The 18,168-nt window shown below is 48.8% G+C and overlaps 2 protein-coding genes across 2 annotated transcripts; both read left to right on the forward strand.

Moving 5' to 3' along the window:
* The first annotated feature begins 12,518 nt into the window (after positions 1 to 12,518).
* Positions 12,519 to 13,092, forward strand: LOC123180622 (non-specific lipid-transfer protein 2). The gene has a single exon (XM_044592705.1). It carries the CDS (start codon positions 12,626 to 12,628, stop codon positions 12,914 to 12,916), a length of 291 nt encoding a protein of 96 aa, XP_044448640.1. The 5' UTR covers positions 12,519 to 12,625; the 3' UTR covers positions 12,917 to 13,092.
* Positions 13,093 to 16,690: 3,598 nt separating this feature from the next.
* On the forward strand, positions 16,691 to 17,342 carry LOC123180629 (non-specific lipid-transfer protein 2). Its single transcript, XM_044592716.1, has one exon. It carries the CDS (start codon positions 16,785 to 16,787, stop codon positions 17,079 to 17,081), a length of 297 nt encoding a protein of 98 aa, XP_044448651.1. The 5' UTR covers positions 16,691 to 16,784; the 3' UTR covers positions 17,082 to 17,342.
* Positions 17,343 to 18,168: the final 826 nt, after the last annotated feature.

Consider the following 18,168-nt stretch of genomic DNA (forward strand, 5'->3'; position numbering starts at 1 on the left):
CTACAGGGTTAGGCGGGACGGGGGCACTAGGGGGGTAGCAATGCCACCGCAGTGTCGCACCGGGCCCTCATACATGCGGGGTGGTGTGGTGGCATGTCCGAAGAGGCGGGACGGTTCTCCGGGGCGTGGCCCCCCCTCACGGACGGCGATGACACGATAGTAGACGTTCTGCGGTAACGATGCGGCGTCAATATTACTAAATACTCGAAGCGCAATAAAATCATGAGTTTTTTTGCACGAGTGGGCACATGTGCTATAGGAACGATGGTATTTTTTCATAATTTTTGGTGATGGAGAAGTATCCGAAAAATTCCCTCTACGCGGATTGCCCTTCGCGCGTCTACGGCTGTGGCCGGCGGCCTCCGGGGGCTAGCATGCCGCCAAATCTTGCATAGGCGGCCTCTCACAAGTCTGGAAGTGTTGTGGCGGTTGCAAACGCCCGACACGCGTGTCCGGGGTGTGCCCCCCTCACGGACGGCGTCGCCGCCGGCACCTGGAGGGGGGAAACGGACGCGTGGGGTCTACACGGAGGGGATCTTGCTGTGGGTCTGGCCCGGATGTTGCTCCAAAGTGTTCCTATGGGCTGACCTAACACAACCGGGTGGGGAGGTCCACTGGTCAAAGCTCGTCCGTCCAAAGTCAAAGGGCTAGATCCCGTGGTCAAACGCTACAGGGCTAGGCGGGACGGGGGCACTGGGGGGTAGCAATGCCACCGGAGCGTCGCACCGGGCCCTCATACATACGGGGTGGTGTGGTGGCATGTCCGAAGAGGCGGGACGCGTCTCCGGGGCGTGGCCCCCCCTCACGGACGGTGATGACACGGTAGTAGACGTTCTGCGGTAATGATGCGGCGTCAATATTACTAAATACTCGGAGCGCGATAAAATAATGAGTTTTTTTGCATGACGCGGGCACATGTGCTATAGGAACGATGGTATTTTTTCATAATTTTTGGTGATGGAAAAGTATCCGAAAAATTCCCTCTACGCGGATTGCCCTTCGCGCGTCTACGGCTGTGGCCGGCGGCCTCCGGGGGCTAGCATGCCGCCAAATCTTGCATAGGCGGCCTCTCACAAGTCTGGAAGTGTTGTGGCGGTTGCAAACGCCCGACACGCGTGTCCGGGGTGTGCCCCCCTCACGGACGGCATCGCCGCCGGCACCTGGAGGGGGGAAACGGACGCGTGGGGTCTACACGGAGGGGATCTTGCTGTGGGTCTGGCCCGGATGTTGCTCCAAAGTGTTCCTATGGGCTGACCTAACACAACCGGGTGGGGAGGTCCACTGGTCAAAGCTCGTCCGTCCAAAGTCAAAGGGCTAGATCCCGTGGTCAAACGCTACAGGGCTAGGCGGGACGGGGGCACTGGGGGGTAGCAATGCCACCGGAGCGTCGCACCGGGCCCTCATACATGCGGGGTGGTGTGGTGGCATGTCCGAAGAGGCGGGACGCGTCTCCGGGGCGTGGCCCCCCCTCACGGACGGCGATGACACGGTAGTAGACGTTCTGCGGTAATGATGCGGCGTCAATATTACTAAATACTCGGAGCGCGATAAAATAATGAGTTTTTTTGCATGACGCGGGCACATGTGCTATAGGAACGATGGTATTTTTTCATAATTTTTGGTGATGGAAAAGTATCCGAAAAATTCCCTCTACGCGGATTGCCCTTCGCGCGTCTACGGCTGTGGCCGGCGGCCTCCGGGGGCTAGCCTGCCACCAAATCTTGCGTAGGCGGCCTCTCACAAGTCTGGAAGTCTTGTGGTGGTTGCAAACGACCGGCACGCGTGTTCGGGTTGTGCCCCCCTCACGGACGGCGCCGCCGCCGGCACCTGGAGGGGGGAAACGGACGCGTGGGGTCTACACGGAGGGGATCTTGCTATGGGTCTGGCCCGGATGTTGCTCCAAAGTGCTCCTATGAGCTGAGCTAACACAACCGGGTGGGGAGGTCCACTGGTCAAAGCCCGTCCGTGAAAAGTCAAAGGGCTAGATCCCGTGGTCAAATGCTACAGGGTTAGGTGGGACGGGGGCACTGGGAGGGTAGCAATGCCACCGGAGCGTCGCACCGGGCCCTCATACATGCGGGGTGGTGTGGTGGCATGTCCGAAGAGGCGGGACGCGTCTCCGGGGCGTGCCCCCCCTCACGGACGGCGATGACACGGTAGTAGACGTTCTGCGGTAACGATGCGGCGTCAATATTACTAAATACTCGGAGCGCGATAAAATCATGGGTTTTTTTGCACGACGTGGGCACATGTGCTATAGGAACGATGGTATTTTTTCATAATTTTTGGTGATGGAGAAGTAGACGAAAAATTCCCTCTACGCGGATTGCCCTTCGCGCGTCTACGGCTGTGGCCGGCGGCCTCCGGGGGCTAGCATGCCGCCAAATCTTGCGTAGGCGGCCTCTCACAAGTCTGGAAGTGTTGTGGCGGTTGCAAACGCCCGGCACGCGTGTCCGGGGTGTGCCCCCCTCACGGACGGCGCCGCCGCCGGCACCTGGAGGGGGGAAACGGACGCGTGGGGTCTACACGGAGGGGATCTTGCTGTGGGTCTGGCCCGGATGTTGCTCCAAAGTGTTCCTATGGGCTGACCTAACACAACCGGGTGGGGAGGTCCACTGGTCAAAGCCCGTCCGTGCAAAGTCAAAGGGCTAGATCCCGTGGTCAAACGCTACAGGGTTAGGCGGGACGGGGGCACTGGGGGGGTAGCAATGCCACCGGAGCATCGCACCGGGCCCTCATACATGCGGGGTGGTGTGGTGGCATGTCCGAAGAGGCGGGACACGTCTCCGGGGCGTGGCCCCCCCTCACGGACGGCGATGACACGGTAGTAGACGTTCTGCGGTAACGATGCGGCGTCAATATTACTAAATACTCGGAGCGCGATAAAATCATGAGTTTTTTTGCACGACGTGGGCACATGTGCTATAGGAACGATGGTATTTTTTCATAATTTTTGGTGATGGAGAAGTATCCGAAAAATTCCCTCTACGCGGATTGCCCTTCGCGCGTCTACGGCTGTGGCCGGCGGCCTCCGGGGGCTAGCATGCCGCCAAATCTTGCGTAGGCGGCCTCTCACAAGTCTGGAAGTGTTGTGGCGGATGCAAACGCCCGGCACGCGTGTCCGGGGTGTGCCCCCCTCACGAACGGCGCCGCCGCCGGCACCTGGAGGGGGGAAACGGACGCGTGGGGTCTACACGGAGGGGATCTTGCTGTGGGCCTGGCCCGGATGTTGCTCCAAAGTGTTCCTATGGGCTGAGCTAACACAACTGGGTGGGGAGGTCCACTGGTCAAAGCCCGTCCGTGCAAAGTCAAAGGGCTAGATCATGTGGTTAAACGCTACAGGGTTAGGCGGGACGGGGGCACTAGGGGTAGCATTGCCACCGGAGCGTCGCACCGGGCCCTCATACATGCGGGGTGGTGTGGTGGCATGTCCGAAGAGGCGGGACGCGTCTCCGGGGCGTGGCCCCCCCTCACGGACAACGATGTCACGGTAGTAGACGTTCTGCGGTAATGATGCGGCGTCAATATTACTAAATACTCGAAGCGCGATAAAATCATGAGTTTTTTTTTGCACGAGTGGGCACATGTGCTATAGGAATGGTATTTTTTCATAATTTTTTGTGATGGAGAAGTATCCGAAAAATTCCCTCTACGCGGATTGCCCTTCGCGCGTCTACGGCTGTGGCCGGCGGCCTCCGGAGGCTAGCATGCCGCCAAATCTTGTGTAGGCGGCCTCTCACAAGTCTGCAAGTGTTGTGGCGGTTGCAAACGCCCGACACGCGTGTCCGGGGTGTGCCCCCCTCACGGACGGCGCCGCCGCCGGCACCTGGAGGGGGGAAACGGACGCGTGGAGTCTACACGGAGGGGATCTTGCTGTGGGTCTGGCCCGGATGTTGCTCCAAAGTGTTCCTATGGGCTGACCTAACACAACCGGGTGGGGAGGTCCACTGGTCAAAGCCCGTCCGTGCAAAGTCAAAGGGCTTGATCCCGTGGTCAAACTCTATAGGGTTAGGCGGGACGGGGGCACTGGGGGGTAGCAATGCCACCGGAGCGTCGCACCGGGCCCTCTTACATGCGGGGTGGTGTGGTGGCATGTCCAAAGAGGTTCATGCTTGGTTCATGGAGAAAGTAATTTTCCACACTCCCCTATTAAATACCTACTTCAAAATTTATTAGTTAACCGAACTAATGCACGCAACAATTTCCATTATACCTGTAGGGAAAAGATCCGAACATATCTATGGATGATGAATTGAGATGGGTTTCCATGGGTTTTGACCCTACCGTCATGACACGTAAAAAGTATGATGTGAATGGGTATCACTTCCATATAGAGGAGCACCAAAACAGCCGCCCCGATCCCAGAACTATAAATACTGGAGTGTACACCCCCGATCAAAATTCAGTAGACTACTACGGAAGGGTACAAAATATATACGAGGTTAAATTCCGCCAGGGGCGTGAGACCCTAAGTCTGCCTGTGTTCAAATGCCGATGGTTCGATCCGCGGGAGGGGGTAAAACATACGCCTTCCATTGGTTTCGTCGAAGTTAAACCATCAAGCGTCTATGCCGGAGCCGATCTCTTCATTGCGGCTACCCAAGCTACACAAGTATATTATCTGCCTTACCCATGCCAGAAAGTGTATCTAAAGGGTTGGGAAGTTGTGTTCAAGGTGTCGCCACATGGTAAGCTACCAGACCCGAATGAAGACAATTACTACAATATTAACCCCATGACATACGAGGGAGTGTTCTATCAAGAGCAACCTGATGATGATGATGATGATGTGGTTAGAAACGATGACGCTAGACCATTGGGTGATGATGATGTGGACCCAAGCATCGACGATGCACGGAATGATGGTGAGACCATTGTCAATGAAAATGACATACTTATGCTAGAAAAGTTAAACGAAGACGCTGACAACGAGGAAGAGCCTCCACCTTCGTCGGACAACGAAGATGATATGATTGATAGTGATGATGAGACAGACCGAGAAAGAGGTTACAACAGTGATGATTCATATGGGTTCTAGCAGATGTACGTTTCAAGTCTTTTTTCTATAGTTTAGGAATATGCCTTTTTATTCATTTTTATTAATGTGCTTATTATCATGCCTTTTTCTTCAGTTCATTAATTTACTAATTTCTTTTTCTCTTTTCAATGCAGGTTCGTGGAACATGGGCAAGGGGAAGGCCGACGGCGTGGGTTTCCTACGCAAGGTCGTCGGCCTGCCTAGTCGGAGTGGTCGAGCACGTAATCCTCCCCCTCGGCTACTTGATGATGACTCCTCATAGGGAGGTCGAGGGAGAGGTGCCCCTAGAGGAGGATGGGGCGGGGGGAGAGCCTCTAGAGGACGAGGTGCTGGGGGGAGAGCCACTACAGGGGGTCGCGGCCAGAAAGAGTGCACCCTCACCGACTTAGGGGTGTTGTCTTCGAGGCCCTCCTCTAGTGAGGTACCCTCCTCTAGTGAGGTACACTCTAGGGAGGAGGAGGAGAAGGAGGAGGAGGTGGAGGAGGAGGCAGGCGAGGAGGAGGAGGAGGAGGAGGAGGTTGGGGAGGGGGAGGCAGGCGAGGAGGGGGTGGTGGCGGGGATGATGGTGGTGACGGGAAGGGGGTTGACAACAAGGGGTGGCTGCGTGGCAACACAAAGCTACCAAAGCAGGTTCCTGCTACTGAGGAGCAGAAGTGGCTCATTGAGCCCACGGGAAAAGAGTAAGTGGTTCATTATTTTGCTTGTCACATGCTTATTTCGGTTGTTATTTATTTTGCTTGTCACATGCTAATAGTTCATTCTTTTGCAGCAACTGGATATATTCTAAAGGGGTTCGTATTCCCAACAGCCTCATCACCGTCTTGCTGAAGTTATACTGGCCGGGGTTGTACTGTCCGGATCCAGTCAGGCAGCCGGACCGTCGGGTTTTGGCCACGAGCTAGGACCACTGGGAAGCGGCCCTCCACGCGGACCATGAGACCCACGCCAAGGCCGTGATCACTACTTTCTGGGTGAGTTCTCTTCAGAAGCACAAGTCCATTCTAGTTTCATGAATGATTTAACTCATGGCTTCTTCCATTCTTGTTTCATGCATGATTGTAGAAATTCTATCGAGTTCTTCCGGAGCACAGGCTAGAGCGGACCAGATCGTGCTGCGCCAATGCAAGAAGAAGGCCCGCTAGATGCAGTACGAGGTGCGCTATGTGGCCATCTCCACATACTACCACAACGTTCTTGGTGTGAAGATGACCAAGGAAGAAGCGCGGAGGATGGGCATTACCTTGGAGAGGCCCGAGTTCTTGGCGGTAAGTATAAAAGATTTTTCATTATGCTTTCATATATTATGCTTTCATTATGCTTTCATTACCTTGTGGTACATTATGCTTTATGCTTTATGCTTCCATAACACCAATTTGGACACACCTACATGCCATTATGCTTTTATTATGTAGGTGTGTCCAAATTGGTGTTATGGAAAAGACGAGTCCTGGGCGGCATTGGTGGATCTTTGGTGTGATGAGGCTGGAGCCTGGGCGGCTATGAGAACCAAAAATAAGGCTAACTGAGAGACGGAGGGAGTACATGCTCAGGGAAACCGAAACCACTATCTCCACAAGACAGTTAATGTATGACTAACCCCATTAAACATTCTTCTTCTTCTATTTACCATCACTTTCTTATGTATGACTAACCTCTGTTTGGTGGTGCAGGAGGAGAAACTGAAGCGACCGCTCTCACACATGCAGGCGTGGGAGATCGCCCATACGCGGAAGGACTCCAAGCCTGCCGAGCCCAAGTACTACGGCAAGAAGACCGCGGGGAGGAAGAAGGCCTACTCCGAAGCGTATCTGAAGTTACATCCTGACACACTGACCCCATTGCGGCGCCTCTGGACGACAGGGCGGTGGTGAGCATGGGGCCCAAGGAGCACGGTCGGGAGGCGGTTCTCGATGCTGTGATCACTCCTAGTATCTCCTACACACAGCTTCGTCGGATCGACCCGAGCCTGAGCCAGCGCACGAGCCAGCCAGTGACCAGTGCACAGTCCCTCTTTCAGGAGCAACAATCTGTAAGTATTTTCCCTCTTATCTTCATTGCTCACTTTATTTTCCGCATTTAGTAGTTTTATGAGTTCCATCATGTCATACCGTAGGCCTACCTGGAGTACACACGCCAGGAGACCATGGCGTGGCATCAGAGGCTTTATGAACACCAACTGTAGAGGGATAGCCAGATGCAGCAGGCTTTTCAGGAAATGGCGGCCGATAGGTGTCCTCAGTTCCCTCCAGCACAACCAGTGCTGCTGAGCTTTGAGGAGTTTGTGGCACAGAACGCTGGCCCCTCGCCGGTTAGTTCATCCCCAATCTATTCACCCAAAGCATGTCATGCCTTTCAACACAGTCATATATCCCGTTAATATATGTTTTCAACATCCAGGGAACAGGTGGATCTACCGTTGGCGGTGGTCTTCGCAGCACTCCGGAGACACGGAGCCCGACCACTCCGATCCACGGAGGCGGAGGCGGAAGTGGAGGCGGTACCGCTGCCGCTAGCAGTGACGACCTGGGCTTCGGCGGTCTTGGCGGTGACGACCTCCGCGGTGCTCGATGATGCTTGAGATGTGATGATGATGCTTGAGATGACTTGTGTGTGTTGATGATCATTTAGATGACTTGTGTGATGATGCTTATGCTTATGCTTACGTTCGTTGATATGTTTATGCTTGTGTGATGATGATCTATTGTTGTGATGATGCTTATGCTTACGTTCGTTGATATGTGCTGCTAATATGTGCTGTTATATATGTGTTGTTATTTGAATTGAACTGATTTGAAAACAAACAGAAAAAAGAAAAAAATAAATAAAAGCAAACTATGCCGACGGCTATGCCGTCGGCATAGGGCTGGCGTGAGCTCCCAGCAGCTGACACGTGGCACCTATGCCGACGGCATTGCCGTCGGCATAGTTTAAAAGCTATGACGACGGCTCGGCATAGGTGCCACACGGCAGCTGCTGGGAACTCTGTATGAAGGAGTATGCCGTCGGCTATGCCGTCGGCATAGTTCGAAACTAGGCCGACGGCCTAGCCGTCGGCATAGCCCTGGTCCATGGCCAACGACAGGCCGCCACGTGGCACACCTATGCCGACGGCCAGGCCGTCGGCGTAGGTTTTGACTAGGCCGACGGCCTGGCCGTCGGCATAGGTGTGCCATGTGGCGGCCTGTCGTTGGCCAAACTTGACGGCGGCCGCCATTAGGCGTGATAGTTGCCGACGGCCGGGGCCGTCGGCATAGATGTACGAGCCCCGTCGGCGTATCATATATGCCGACGACTTTTCTATGCCGACAGCCTCCCTGGCTGTGCCGATGCATATGTTGCCGACGGCCCTATGCCGACGGGGGCCGTCGGCATAGGTCTATCCCGACGGGACTCAGGCCTATGCCGACGGCCCTGGCCGTCGGCATAGGGGGCGATTCCGGTAGTGGATGAATAGTATCATGTGATAAAAAGCTCCAGATTTGTCTTTTTTGCACAGCCCTCGTTTTAATGTATTTTGCTCTGAAAATTTACACACATGTGTGTTATGCCTTCATGTATATCTATGTTTTTTTCAGAACGTTTTGAAATGTAGAAAATATGAAATTTGACGAAATTCAAAATTTTCAAAACCGAGCTCCATGGAGCTCAACCTCCAAAGACAATATCTGCTCCATTCCATAATATAAGGCGTTTTTGCAAGCTAACGTCTTATATTGTGGGATGAAGAGAGTATAAACTAGTAGAAACAATCTCATGAAACGACAACATGTTTTTGGGAATCTTGCGGAAGAATTGTCATTTTTCCTTTGTCTTTCTTGAGCAATGGGCATGCACTCTATCTTTCTATTAAGTAGAAAAAAGAATTAACAAGTTAACCACGAAAACTGGCTGAAACGGATAGAAAGCAATATTGTATGATCGTGTCCCATGGACCGGGGTGGGTGGGTGCTTGAATAGTCCCAGTTATATCCTTCACAAGACCTATACCTGCAGGTATATAACAAAGAAGAACGTGAAAGCCAAACTTGAGAAAAGTAGAGTTAGGGATAGAGATTGCAAAGATGGTGACGGTTTCACGAGACTCATTAGTTGGTGATATCCTACCACTCATTGCTGGAGGTTCAGGCACGAAGTCCTATGGTGCACAAAGACCACAGTAGGGTCGCCCACAAAGAGCCCACAAAGTGCATGCCAACCTATTCCACCATGACTTGCTAGCACAAAGGTTAAAGACTCACTCAGGGTTGATGTTGCATGAAGAAAATGATCATCGGGCTTCATACACACTCTGAAGCTCTCAATCGACTCGTAAGTCCTAACCATCTAGGAGGTGCAGACCCTACAAGAGTAACAAGCAAACACAGAGTCACTTGGATGAACTTCCCAAAAGACCTCCGGTCAATCTCTCTCAAGAACCCATATGATCACAAAGATAGGCTTCATAAAGAGAGATGAAGATCAAATGTGGGGTTGAAGAAAGGTGATCTGGCCTTTAAACACTCAATTATCCGATCTCTTGGTTTTCGCGAAAAACTCAAACAACGTCTCGAAACAACCTCACACATCCCCATCCAAAGAGGTGTCGGGTCTATTTATAGAAAAAGCATAAATTTGGTTGCCATTGTGAAAAAAAGTAACTAGTCTCGGTAGTACAGACATGTTCAAAAATTAAACCACCAGAACGGAAACACGCATTCCCGCAATGATCAGAAGCCAAATGCTCGGAGGGTACCAGGATGTCCACTAAGCCTGTAAAAAATTCATTACCCAAATGCATCGGAAACAAAAACCTCTAAGGTACTAGACCAAAAAGGTACTCCATCCGATCCAAATTAATTGACGCCACTTTAGGACAACATTTTCGTGAAGGGTAGAACATGCTAGGAAGAATTGGAGAAAATAACCATCTGAAGTATGTTGGGGTCGACATAGTAGTTCTTATGAGAAATTGGTGTGGAAATGGCTAAGTCTTTGCTCGGAAGTACCAGATGGATTCGGTTGGATAGTTAATAGAGCTTCTAGAAAGAAGTATGCGCAATTGGAAAAATGTGTTAATGATTTTCATTAGCTCTATGGAAAGATACTCATTAGTCTCTTTGTACATCCCCCCCCCCCCCCCTTTCCCTTTTTTTGCCTTTGTAGTTTCATTTATATGTGGTCTTTTTGTTTTCATAGATAGTTTCCACGTATAGTTATTTTTTGCTTTCTTGTTTATACCTTGTACTACATTATTGAAAATTAATAAAAATATACGCAACATAATCATGCTGTTTCTTGTAAAAAAAGTATCAGATGGATTTGGTTTCAGAGTATTGGACCTAGAATGAGACGCTAAACTGAAGCAAACCAAGAGGTGATCAGAAATGCTGGAGAAAATGATTGGAGGTGCGGATCTAACAAAGATGGTTTCATAGGATGACAATTCGGTGGTACAAGAGAAAAAACTCGGCGGTTCGGAAGCGAACGAAGAACAGGGTGCGCTTAGATAAAACACCCATTCCTCACATGATCGGTAGTACCTGGTAGAAATACTCAAAATTACCAAGGGTGGTGAAAAGAGAGGAATTTGAGTGGAAGGAGTTGAAAACTTGGGAATTTTGGTTGAGGATCTTGATTTGGAGTTCACCCAAGATATTTTCCTTGGTCCCCCATTGACATTATGATTGTCCTTAAACTCATGGTGAATGTTGGATTCACCTAACGCCTATAAAGATGCAAACTATGAGGTGAAGGATCGAATTGCCATTAATTGCCACAACCCAACAAGGGTATAAGATGCACTTTGAATCTCCCCCTATTTGTTGATCGAGGACAACACAATCAGATATAGAATGAAATGATTAAGCATGTGAAAGTTCATGTACTTATTATAAGTTTTGAGCTCCCCTATTTGTGTGCACTATTAAATTTTGCTTTTGGAATGCAAGTGCTGTTACACATTATTAGATAGTGTGGGAACAACAAGTATATGACACATTCCATGGGATGCATTGTGTGTACGAATGATAAAGATGGGAAAGACCATGGGTAAAAATTTAGGCACATCTTTCGCGGTTAGGACAATTGAAACGCCAGAAATGACATGACCTAAGTGATGGTTGTTCCACAACGGTACATCTGTGATCTATGGCCGGCGATTCTAGATTATTTTTTAGCAAATATCAATCCCATTTTATTAAGAAATGGTAATTTTCATAGGAATGGTTACAATATCATGCGGTGTCACTAGCCTACACCAAGGGGCGAAGCATGTTTTGCCAAATTATGGGCTTTGTCATTGTTGTTCCGGCTTCTACGGACATAGCTGCATTCATCAAACTCCAAAGCTTTGGATTTGATCTCCCTGATGATGGAGGCGATTCTAGATGGCCCTTCTGAGATGGGAGTGTATTTCTACTGGCCCGCTAAAGACGTGCCGCCAATGATGACCCATTCTGTACAAGTGAGGCCTGATTTGGGCGAGAGAGTGGGCTCTTGTTTTTGTGCCATGGCTTGTTTCAGTTATTGTCATTGTAACACTCTAGAATGAGGCAAAGGTTTTGCCTCCAACTTGAAAATTTTCCACCAAGACTGGATGGTTTGAGAACATGAGCACCTGTCAACACATTGCCTGGCTTAAGGTGGCCCCAAATGTGATGCGTGGGTAGCTAAATAATAGGAACCGAGGAAGTGCCATTGCCACTAACCGAAAGGTCGTTGGCTAAATGGAATGGAGCAATTGATCTACGTCGCCCTTTACACTTTCTCTCTATTATCACATATGAACACGGTGGGCACTAGCCCGTCGGTGATGGTGAGTAGAGTTTCTCTATACTTCGTCTTAAAGGTGGCATAATACCGTAAATGGATGGGGTGTGTAGTGTAAAGTGAGTTAACTCATAGGTCAAGGAAAAGGGTCGAAGGTCTGCTTTCAGGTCTGATCAAATGCTCTGAAGATAGATACTGAACTAGACATACAGGTGTACCACTCCAGTCAAAACCTGAATACCTTTTAAATCTACATTCAACTCTTTACGAAATGTTTTATGTTTCTTTGGCTTCGTCAATAAAATGGAAAAACTAGTTATGCTCAACTTTTTTGCTGTTCTTTAACCAGTTAACAAATGTGACATGCAGCACAGCTTAACAAACCTTATCATGGCCGGGCATGCAGTCCACCAACCCTGCTTTTTTCTCTGGGTTGTGACACTTGTAGTTTCAGAGGCAGTGCGCGTGGCTTTGTTGTGCTAGTAATTGAGTTGCTTTTCAGTGCGTGCGCCGACTAAACTTGCCAATCCTATGCACTTTCAGATCTCCTTTTTTCGTAGTGCGTGGACCATTAATTTCTGCTTCATCGTCATCATGTCTTCCATGAACGCAATGTGATGTGCCGCTGAGGAAAAGGCACATCGTTGCACACTTGTACTGCAGTAGCCGTGGCCATTTGGCCCGTGCCTGAACTCTCTTGATCGAAATTCGAAAGCCTATAAATACCACTGATCTCACCCCCAGACACTCACACCATCCAAAGCCATCTTTGCACAAGCCACTAGCTCACTACTCGCTACCAGTCGATCTACATTTCTTCGTCAGAGTTTCAGAGACGTCATGAAGTACATGGGGCAGCTGGTGGTGGCGCTCCTGGCCTTCTGGGCGGTGGTGCTGATGATGGCGCCGGCCGGCGTGGACGCGGCGACGTGTGACGCGCTGCAGCTGAGCCCGTGTGCGGGCGCGATCGTCGGGAATGCGGCGCCGACGGCGGTGTGCTGCAGCAGGATGAAGGCGCAGAGGCCGTGCATGTGCCAGTACGCGCACGACCCTAACCTGAAGCAGTACGTCAACTCCCCCAACGGCAAGAAGGTCCTGGCCGCCTGCAAGGTGCCCGTGCCATCATGCTAGATCGACGTCTATGATCGAGACGAGAACGAGAGCCCAGCCAGTGGCATCTCTCTGCACCGCTGCATGTGCTGCATGTGTTGATGTGTGAGTGTTTGGTTGTCGTGAGTAGCAACCCCGATGTATCTGTATCTGAAATTCTGAATAAATGCAGTGCTTGCGTGAGCTCCACTAGGTAAGAGATTGGCGTTGATGGGAGAAAGAACTGTTCGTTCAAACGGCCGGTCATCATATGTGGCATATGTTTTTCTCGAACGGGCATGTGATGAGCTCATTTTTTAAGACAAATATAAAAGGATAAGCGCGGCCTCTGCATCATTACGATGCATATAACTACATTTATTAAAACATAAGTATCATCATTCAGTACATAACAAAAGTAGATACTACCACAAACGACGAAAAATTAGAAAATATATCTACACGCATATTCCATAATCGAACCACACTACCTTATCACCTCCGTTTTTGCCAAATTACCCTTCATTAGGATAACCCTCCATATGCATGAACCACACTAAAATGTTATCTTAAATGACACTTTGTTTTTTCAAGTATATCTCAAAAAAAAATACAAATCTCATATTTATGAGGTCCGTATACATCGATTTAACTAAGAAAAACCCTAGAAAAGGTCAGCCGCCAATGGAAAGAATCTTGTTCGCTAGTTAAACTACCCATCATCAGCCTACGCACTAAATTTACCGGGCAAAAAAAAACCTAGGCACTAAATCGAGCCAAGCAGCTCGTGTGAACTGGATATTCAAGGGAATAGTCCCCAATATTGTACCCACAAAAATCTCCTTCCATTGCACGCTATTATAAAATGATGTGTACTATAAAGTCAAAGGTGTATATTTTAGTCAAGTATCCTCCCAAAATGTGTGCTACGACCGTCTTCAACTTGAAAAATGCTATACTGAAGAACCCACTCTTTGTCCTCATTAACCCCTTTCAGAAGCGCGAGTAATTTGGCTGAATCGTAACTTGAGACAAAGATTTGAAGTGAAGATACTTGTTACGCAATAACTAAATCCTCACACCCTCATCCGAAGCAAACCTATGCAACCATTGGCTGAGGAGGCATTTGTTCTTAATTTTGTGGTCTTTAATACCCAAACCCTAAATGCTAAACCCTAACTCCACTCCTCCTACAACTGGCCCCTCGTTTCCCTTTCTTCTCTGCTTGCATATTCTCCGCTTAACTCCTCTTGTTTTCTGGTACTTGAGGGCCCTACATTTCTTCTCTTTCTTCCTTTGCGAGAGCGCTTTTTTACGTAGAATGCTATGATATTTCATTGATTCTATAATTGTGCATTCCTTTCTACTCAGATCGTGTATCAATTTCTCCCTGTAAATTCTGTTCATTTCCTTATTTGCTTTTTTATTTGAAGCAAATGTCTCCATCAAATCTCTGTGATTCTCATTCTTCTACATGGATCCCAATAAGACCCTTGGTGACACTAAGAAGGCTAAGGTAACTTTTTTTTTATCATTTGTGCTAGTTTGTACCATATAGGGCATGTATGATTCATAGGAAAAGAAAAGGAAAATCATAGGAATAGGAAATTTTACTATGGTGAAAATTTATTTGTTTGATTCAAATGAATGGACCATAAAAAAATTACATGAATGATTCCTTTGGATTGAGTTTCATAATAAAATCTAAGAAATTTAACAATCGACCGCAACCTCTGCTTTACATTCTCATGCACAAAGAACGAGACAAAGGACATAAGTAATGTAATGTCAGCTACATCTTATGTTTGCATATAGTTTAACCTCAATTTGACCATGTATTCTAGGATACCTACATTTTTCCTATTCATGTGAATCAAACAACCACTTCTAAACATTCATGTGTTTTCACAATCATCTGTTTTGCACATTTCAACCAGGAAAGAAAGCCAGGAGGATGGACTAACGATTGACCATCTAGAAGTAAGCGCCGTCAGAATTTAGACAGTGAGGTAAATTTATGTTCTGGCCTCTCCTTTCTCTTATGTTTGCTCTAGGGCATGGCCTTTGAGCTATGGCCCTACTATGCTCTGCTCCAGCCATCGAGCCAATGATCTAGTGCTTGTGTTTGCTATGGGGCGTATTTGATAATTCTCATGTGGATATCGTAGTTGGTAATTGGTTATTTGATTACTAGGATTCCCTATTGAATGTGTTGAGTTATATTTGATGCTCTTAGTACTCTGTACGAGGTTCTGTTTTTTTTTTTTTTTGAGAACTGAAGCAGGAGACTCCTACTCAGTGAGGCCAGAACATTCAGCAATCATCAAAGTGCGTAGGCTAATCGGAACATTAGCTATCATCTCCTGATCGCCTGAGCTCCTTGTAAGTGCAGCAAGGCCATGGGCCAGGGAGTTGCATTGTCTCTTTACGCAGCTGACCTTGCAAGCGTCAAAGCCATCCATGGCATGCCTAATGTCCATGATTAGGGCGTAATTAGGTGACCTTGTCTGTCCTTGGGATCTCAGTTCATTTGCAATGTTCTGATTATCCATTTCAAGGATTATCTGGCCCTTGTACACTCCAGCCACTGCCTGCAGTCCAACAAGGGCGGCACGAGCCTCAGCCTCCTCAGCACTCTGACAGCTGGGAAGTTTTTTGCACGGACATGAGGACAAGGCCTTGGGAATCCCGTCCGACCACTCCCGCCGCACTTTCTCCAGTTCCCGCAAGGAATGCAGCGTCAGTATTGATTTTGATAGTTCCTTGATCTGGTGGCTTCCACTGGTTCGCAACAATTTCAGTGTTTTGCTCTCTGATTTCCCTCCCAACTTCCTTGTCTTTGCTTCCAGGCCCCACCTCGGGCCCCGCTGCACCTCTTAATTCCTCATCGTAATTCTGCAAGAACTGCACGGAGCTACCAATCGACTCCCTCCCGTTATTCCGAAGGGCGTCTTCTCTCAGGTGCCAGCTCCGCCATAGGAGCAGCAGGATTTTGGCTCGCCCTTCCTTGCTTTCCGCGTCCAGCAGATTCTGTTGGTAACTACACATACAAATTTAGTGCTGGGCATTTGTCATTTGCAGATCTTGTAATGGTATGTACTGATTTGGGGATTAATCCATTTTTGATTCTTTACTTGATCTTAAGTGCAATCATATTATGCACACACCCAAAAACAAAGACACTTCTCTCTTATTGTCATGTTTGAGTAGGTTGGACTCGATGAATTTTTTTTGTCGAAATTCCCAGCAAGCACACCATAAGTTTTTTCTTTTTTGATCGAATGGTATGAAGGGAACAATGTTTATAAGAAAATTTCTAAAATTTTCAATTATGTGCAATTCCTTGACCTAAAATCACTCAAAATGTGATGGTTTAATTGTGGAAATGATGACCCATGCTCACACTAGCCATACAGTCTCAAGCCCTCGACCCTCCATGAACGAGGAGGTTCGATCGATCTCTTCCTTAATCTACGTGTAACTCAGCTGCGCACACAAAACCGAGACTTTCCTTGAACGTTTCGGCACGCTCATGATGGATTCCACACTTCCACCGACCCACTGAGATCATCAGGCTGCCATGTTCACATAGTAAAAAAGCGCAACACGTCACCCCGGCCCGTACCGTCCGACGCGCCACGCGCCGTCTGGATCGGCCGCTAGTGGAGCTCTGTGCCCACGCGCATGTCGGTAGCTAGTGCACCCATGCTTGATGCTTCCGCGTTGTACACTCTGTCGCGCGCCACACCTACTACTACGTGCTGCATGCGGCCTATAAAACGCACCGTCGACCGCGCCCATTCTCCACAACCCAGAGGCATCAGCCAGCTCCTCACGAACGCACGGTCGCAGAGACACCGCACGAGAGCAGCTCCACCACTTCCCTCCCACACGAGCCCAAGAAGCAACCATGGCGGCGGCGAAGGCCACCCTCGTCTGCTTCATGGTCATGGCTCTCGCGACGGCGCTGCTGGCAGTGCCGGGCGCGGTGGAGGCGGCGACGTGCAGCCCGACGCAGCTGACCCCGTGCGCGCCGGCCATCATCGGGAACGCGGCGCCGAGCGCGGCGTGCTGCGGGAAGCTCAAGGCGCACCCGGCGAGCTGCCTGTGCAAGTACAAGAAGGACCCCAACCTGCAGCGCTACGTCAACTCCCCCAGCGGCAAGAAGGTCTTCACCGCGTGCAAGCTGCGCCTGCCAAGCTGCTGAACTAGCTATTGGTGCCACGAGCTTCGTCCATGTCCCTCGCGCGTTGCACGTACACTACGTACGCTGGAGTACCGAGAGTGTGTGAGGTATAATAATAAAACGAGGCGAGTGCTGTATACTTTATATATTAAACAGAAATAAATTGACAGCGCTGTACTACTTTGGTACGGTGCCCGTTATGTCCATGTGCATGTATACTCATGTCCTGTGTATGCCAGCATATACATGTCAGAGTAATAAACATAAATTTTTGTTCTGTTCCCTGCTTCGCTCCGAAAAGGAAGAAAATGTTTTTTGTTTGAAATGGAGAAGAAAATACTAGTTAGTAGTTAGAATATATGAGAATAATACCCCTCCACATTCTTATGATATATCAATGGTAGCAACTTGTGGCTACATGTTATAGCGTCTCACCTTCTAGGTTCGATAAAATGATTTGTGGCTAAAAAATTAAAAATAATAATGTGGATGACTTACATGTGCTTGATGATGTGAAGGATTTACATGTGTTGAGAAATGAAATGTGGAGTGCTTGTATCTGCTTAATATTATGGAGGACTTACATGTGCAAGAAAAATATGTAGTGGGCTTCTACTTTTTGAAACAGAGAGGATGCATGCTTGCTTCATACATGTACTTTAGCAAAAGGGCGAGCCACAGAAAAACAACAATGAAATGGTCGGAAGGAAATGATGAGTCTATAAAACAGTGATACCAACTGTTAAGAACCTTGTTTAGTTTCTTGATCAAATTGTGAATTTGATCGCGGACACGAATTACATGGGAAATGTATAGCGTCTCGGGGTAGAAGTAGGGGGCAATTGTTGTGGACGAAGCTCTTGTCGATCAGGTCGGCCTGACCTCTTTGGTCGTTCGATCGGTTTGACCTTGGTAGTACATCGTCGGCGTGCACGGACCAGGGATACTGCCAGTTAACCTCTCCTACAAGACATTACCGGGAATATACATAAAGTGATAAAGAGATTACCAAAGTACTAAAAATAACAAAGCATAAACTAAAAAGGGAAAGAAAGGCGACGTGTACACTTTTTTTTGAAGGGAAGCAAAGTTTTATTGCTTACGTGTG

The sequence above is a fragment of the Triticum aestivum genome, chromosome 1A (genome assembly GCF_018294505.1).
Source record: "Triticum aestivum cultivar Chinese Spring chromosome 1A, IWGSC CS RefSeq v2.1, whole genome shotgun sequence".
Classification (NCBI taxonomy): domain Eukaryota; kingdom Viridiplantae; phylum Streptophyta; class Magnoliopsida; order Poales; family Poaceae; genus Triticum; species Triticum aestivum.

Bases quoted from the DNA above. Each gene is read 5' to 3' on its own strand.
- LOC123180622 (XM_044592705.1), top strand. From the start codon at position 12,626: ATGAAGTACATGGGGCAGCTGGTGGTGGCGCTCCTGGCCTTCTGGGCG.
- LOC123180629 (XM_044592716.1), top strand. From the start codon at position 16,785: ATGGCGGCGGCGAAGGCCACCCTCGTCTGCTTCATGGTCATGGCTCTC.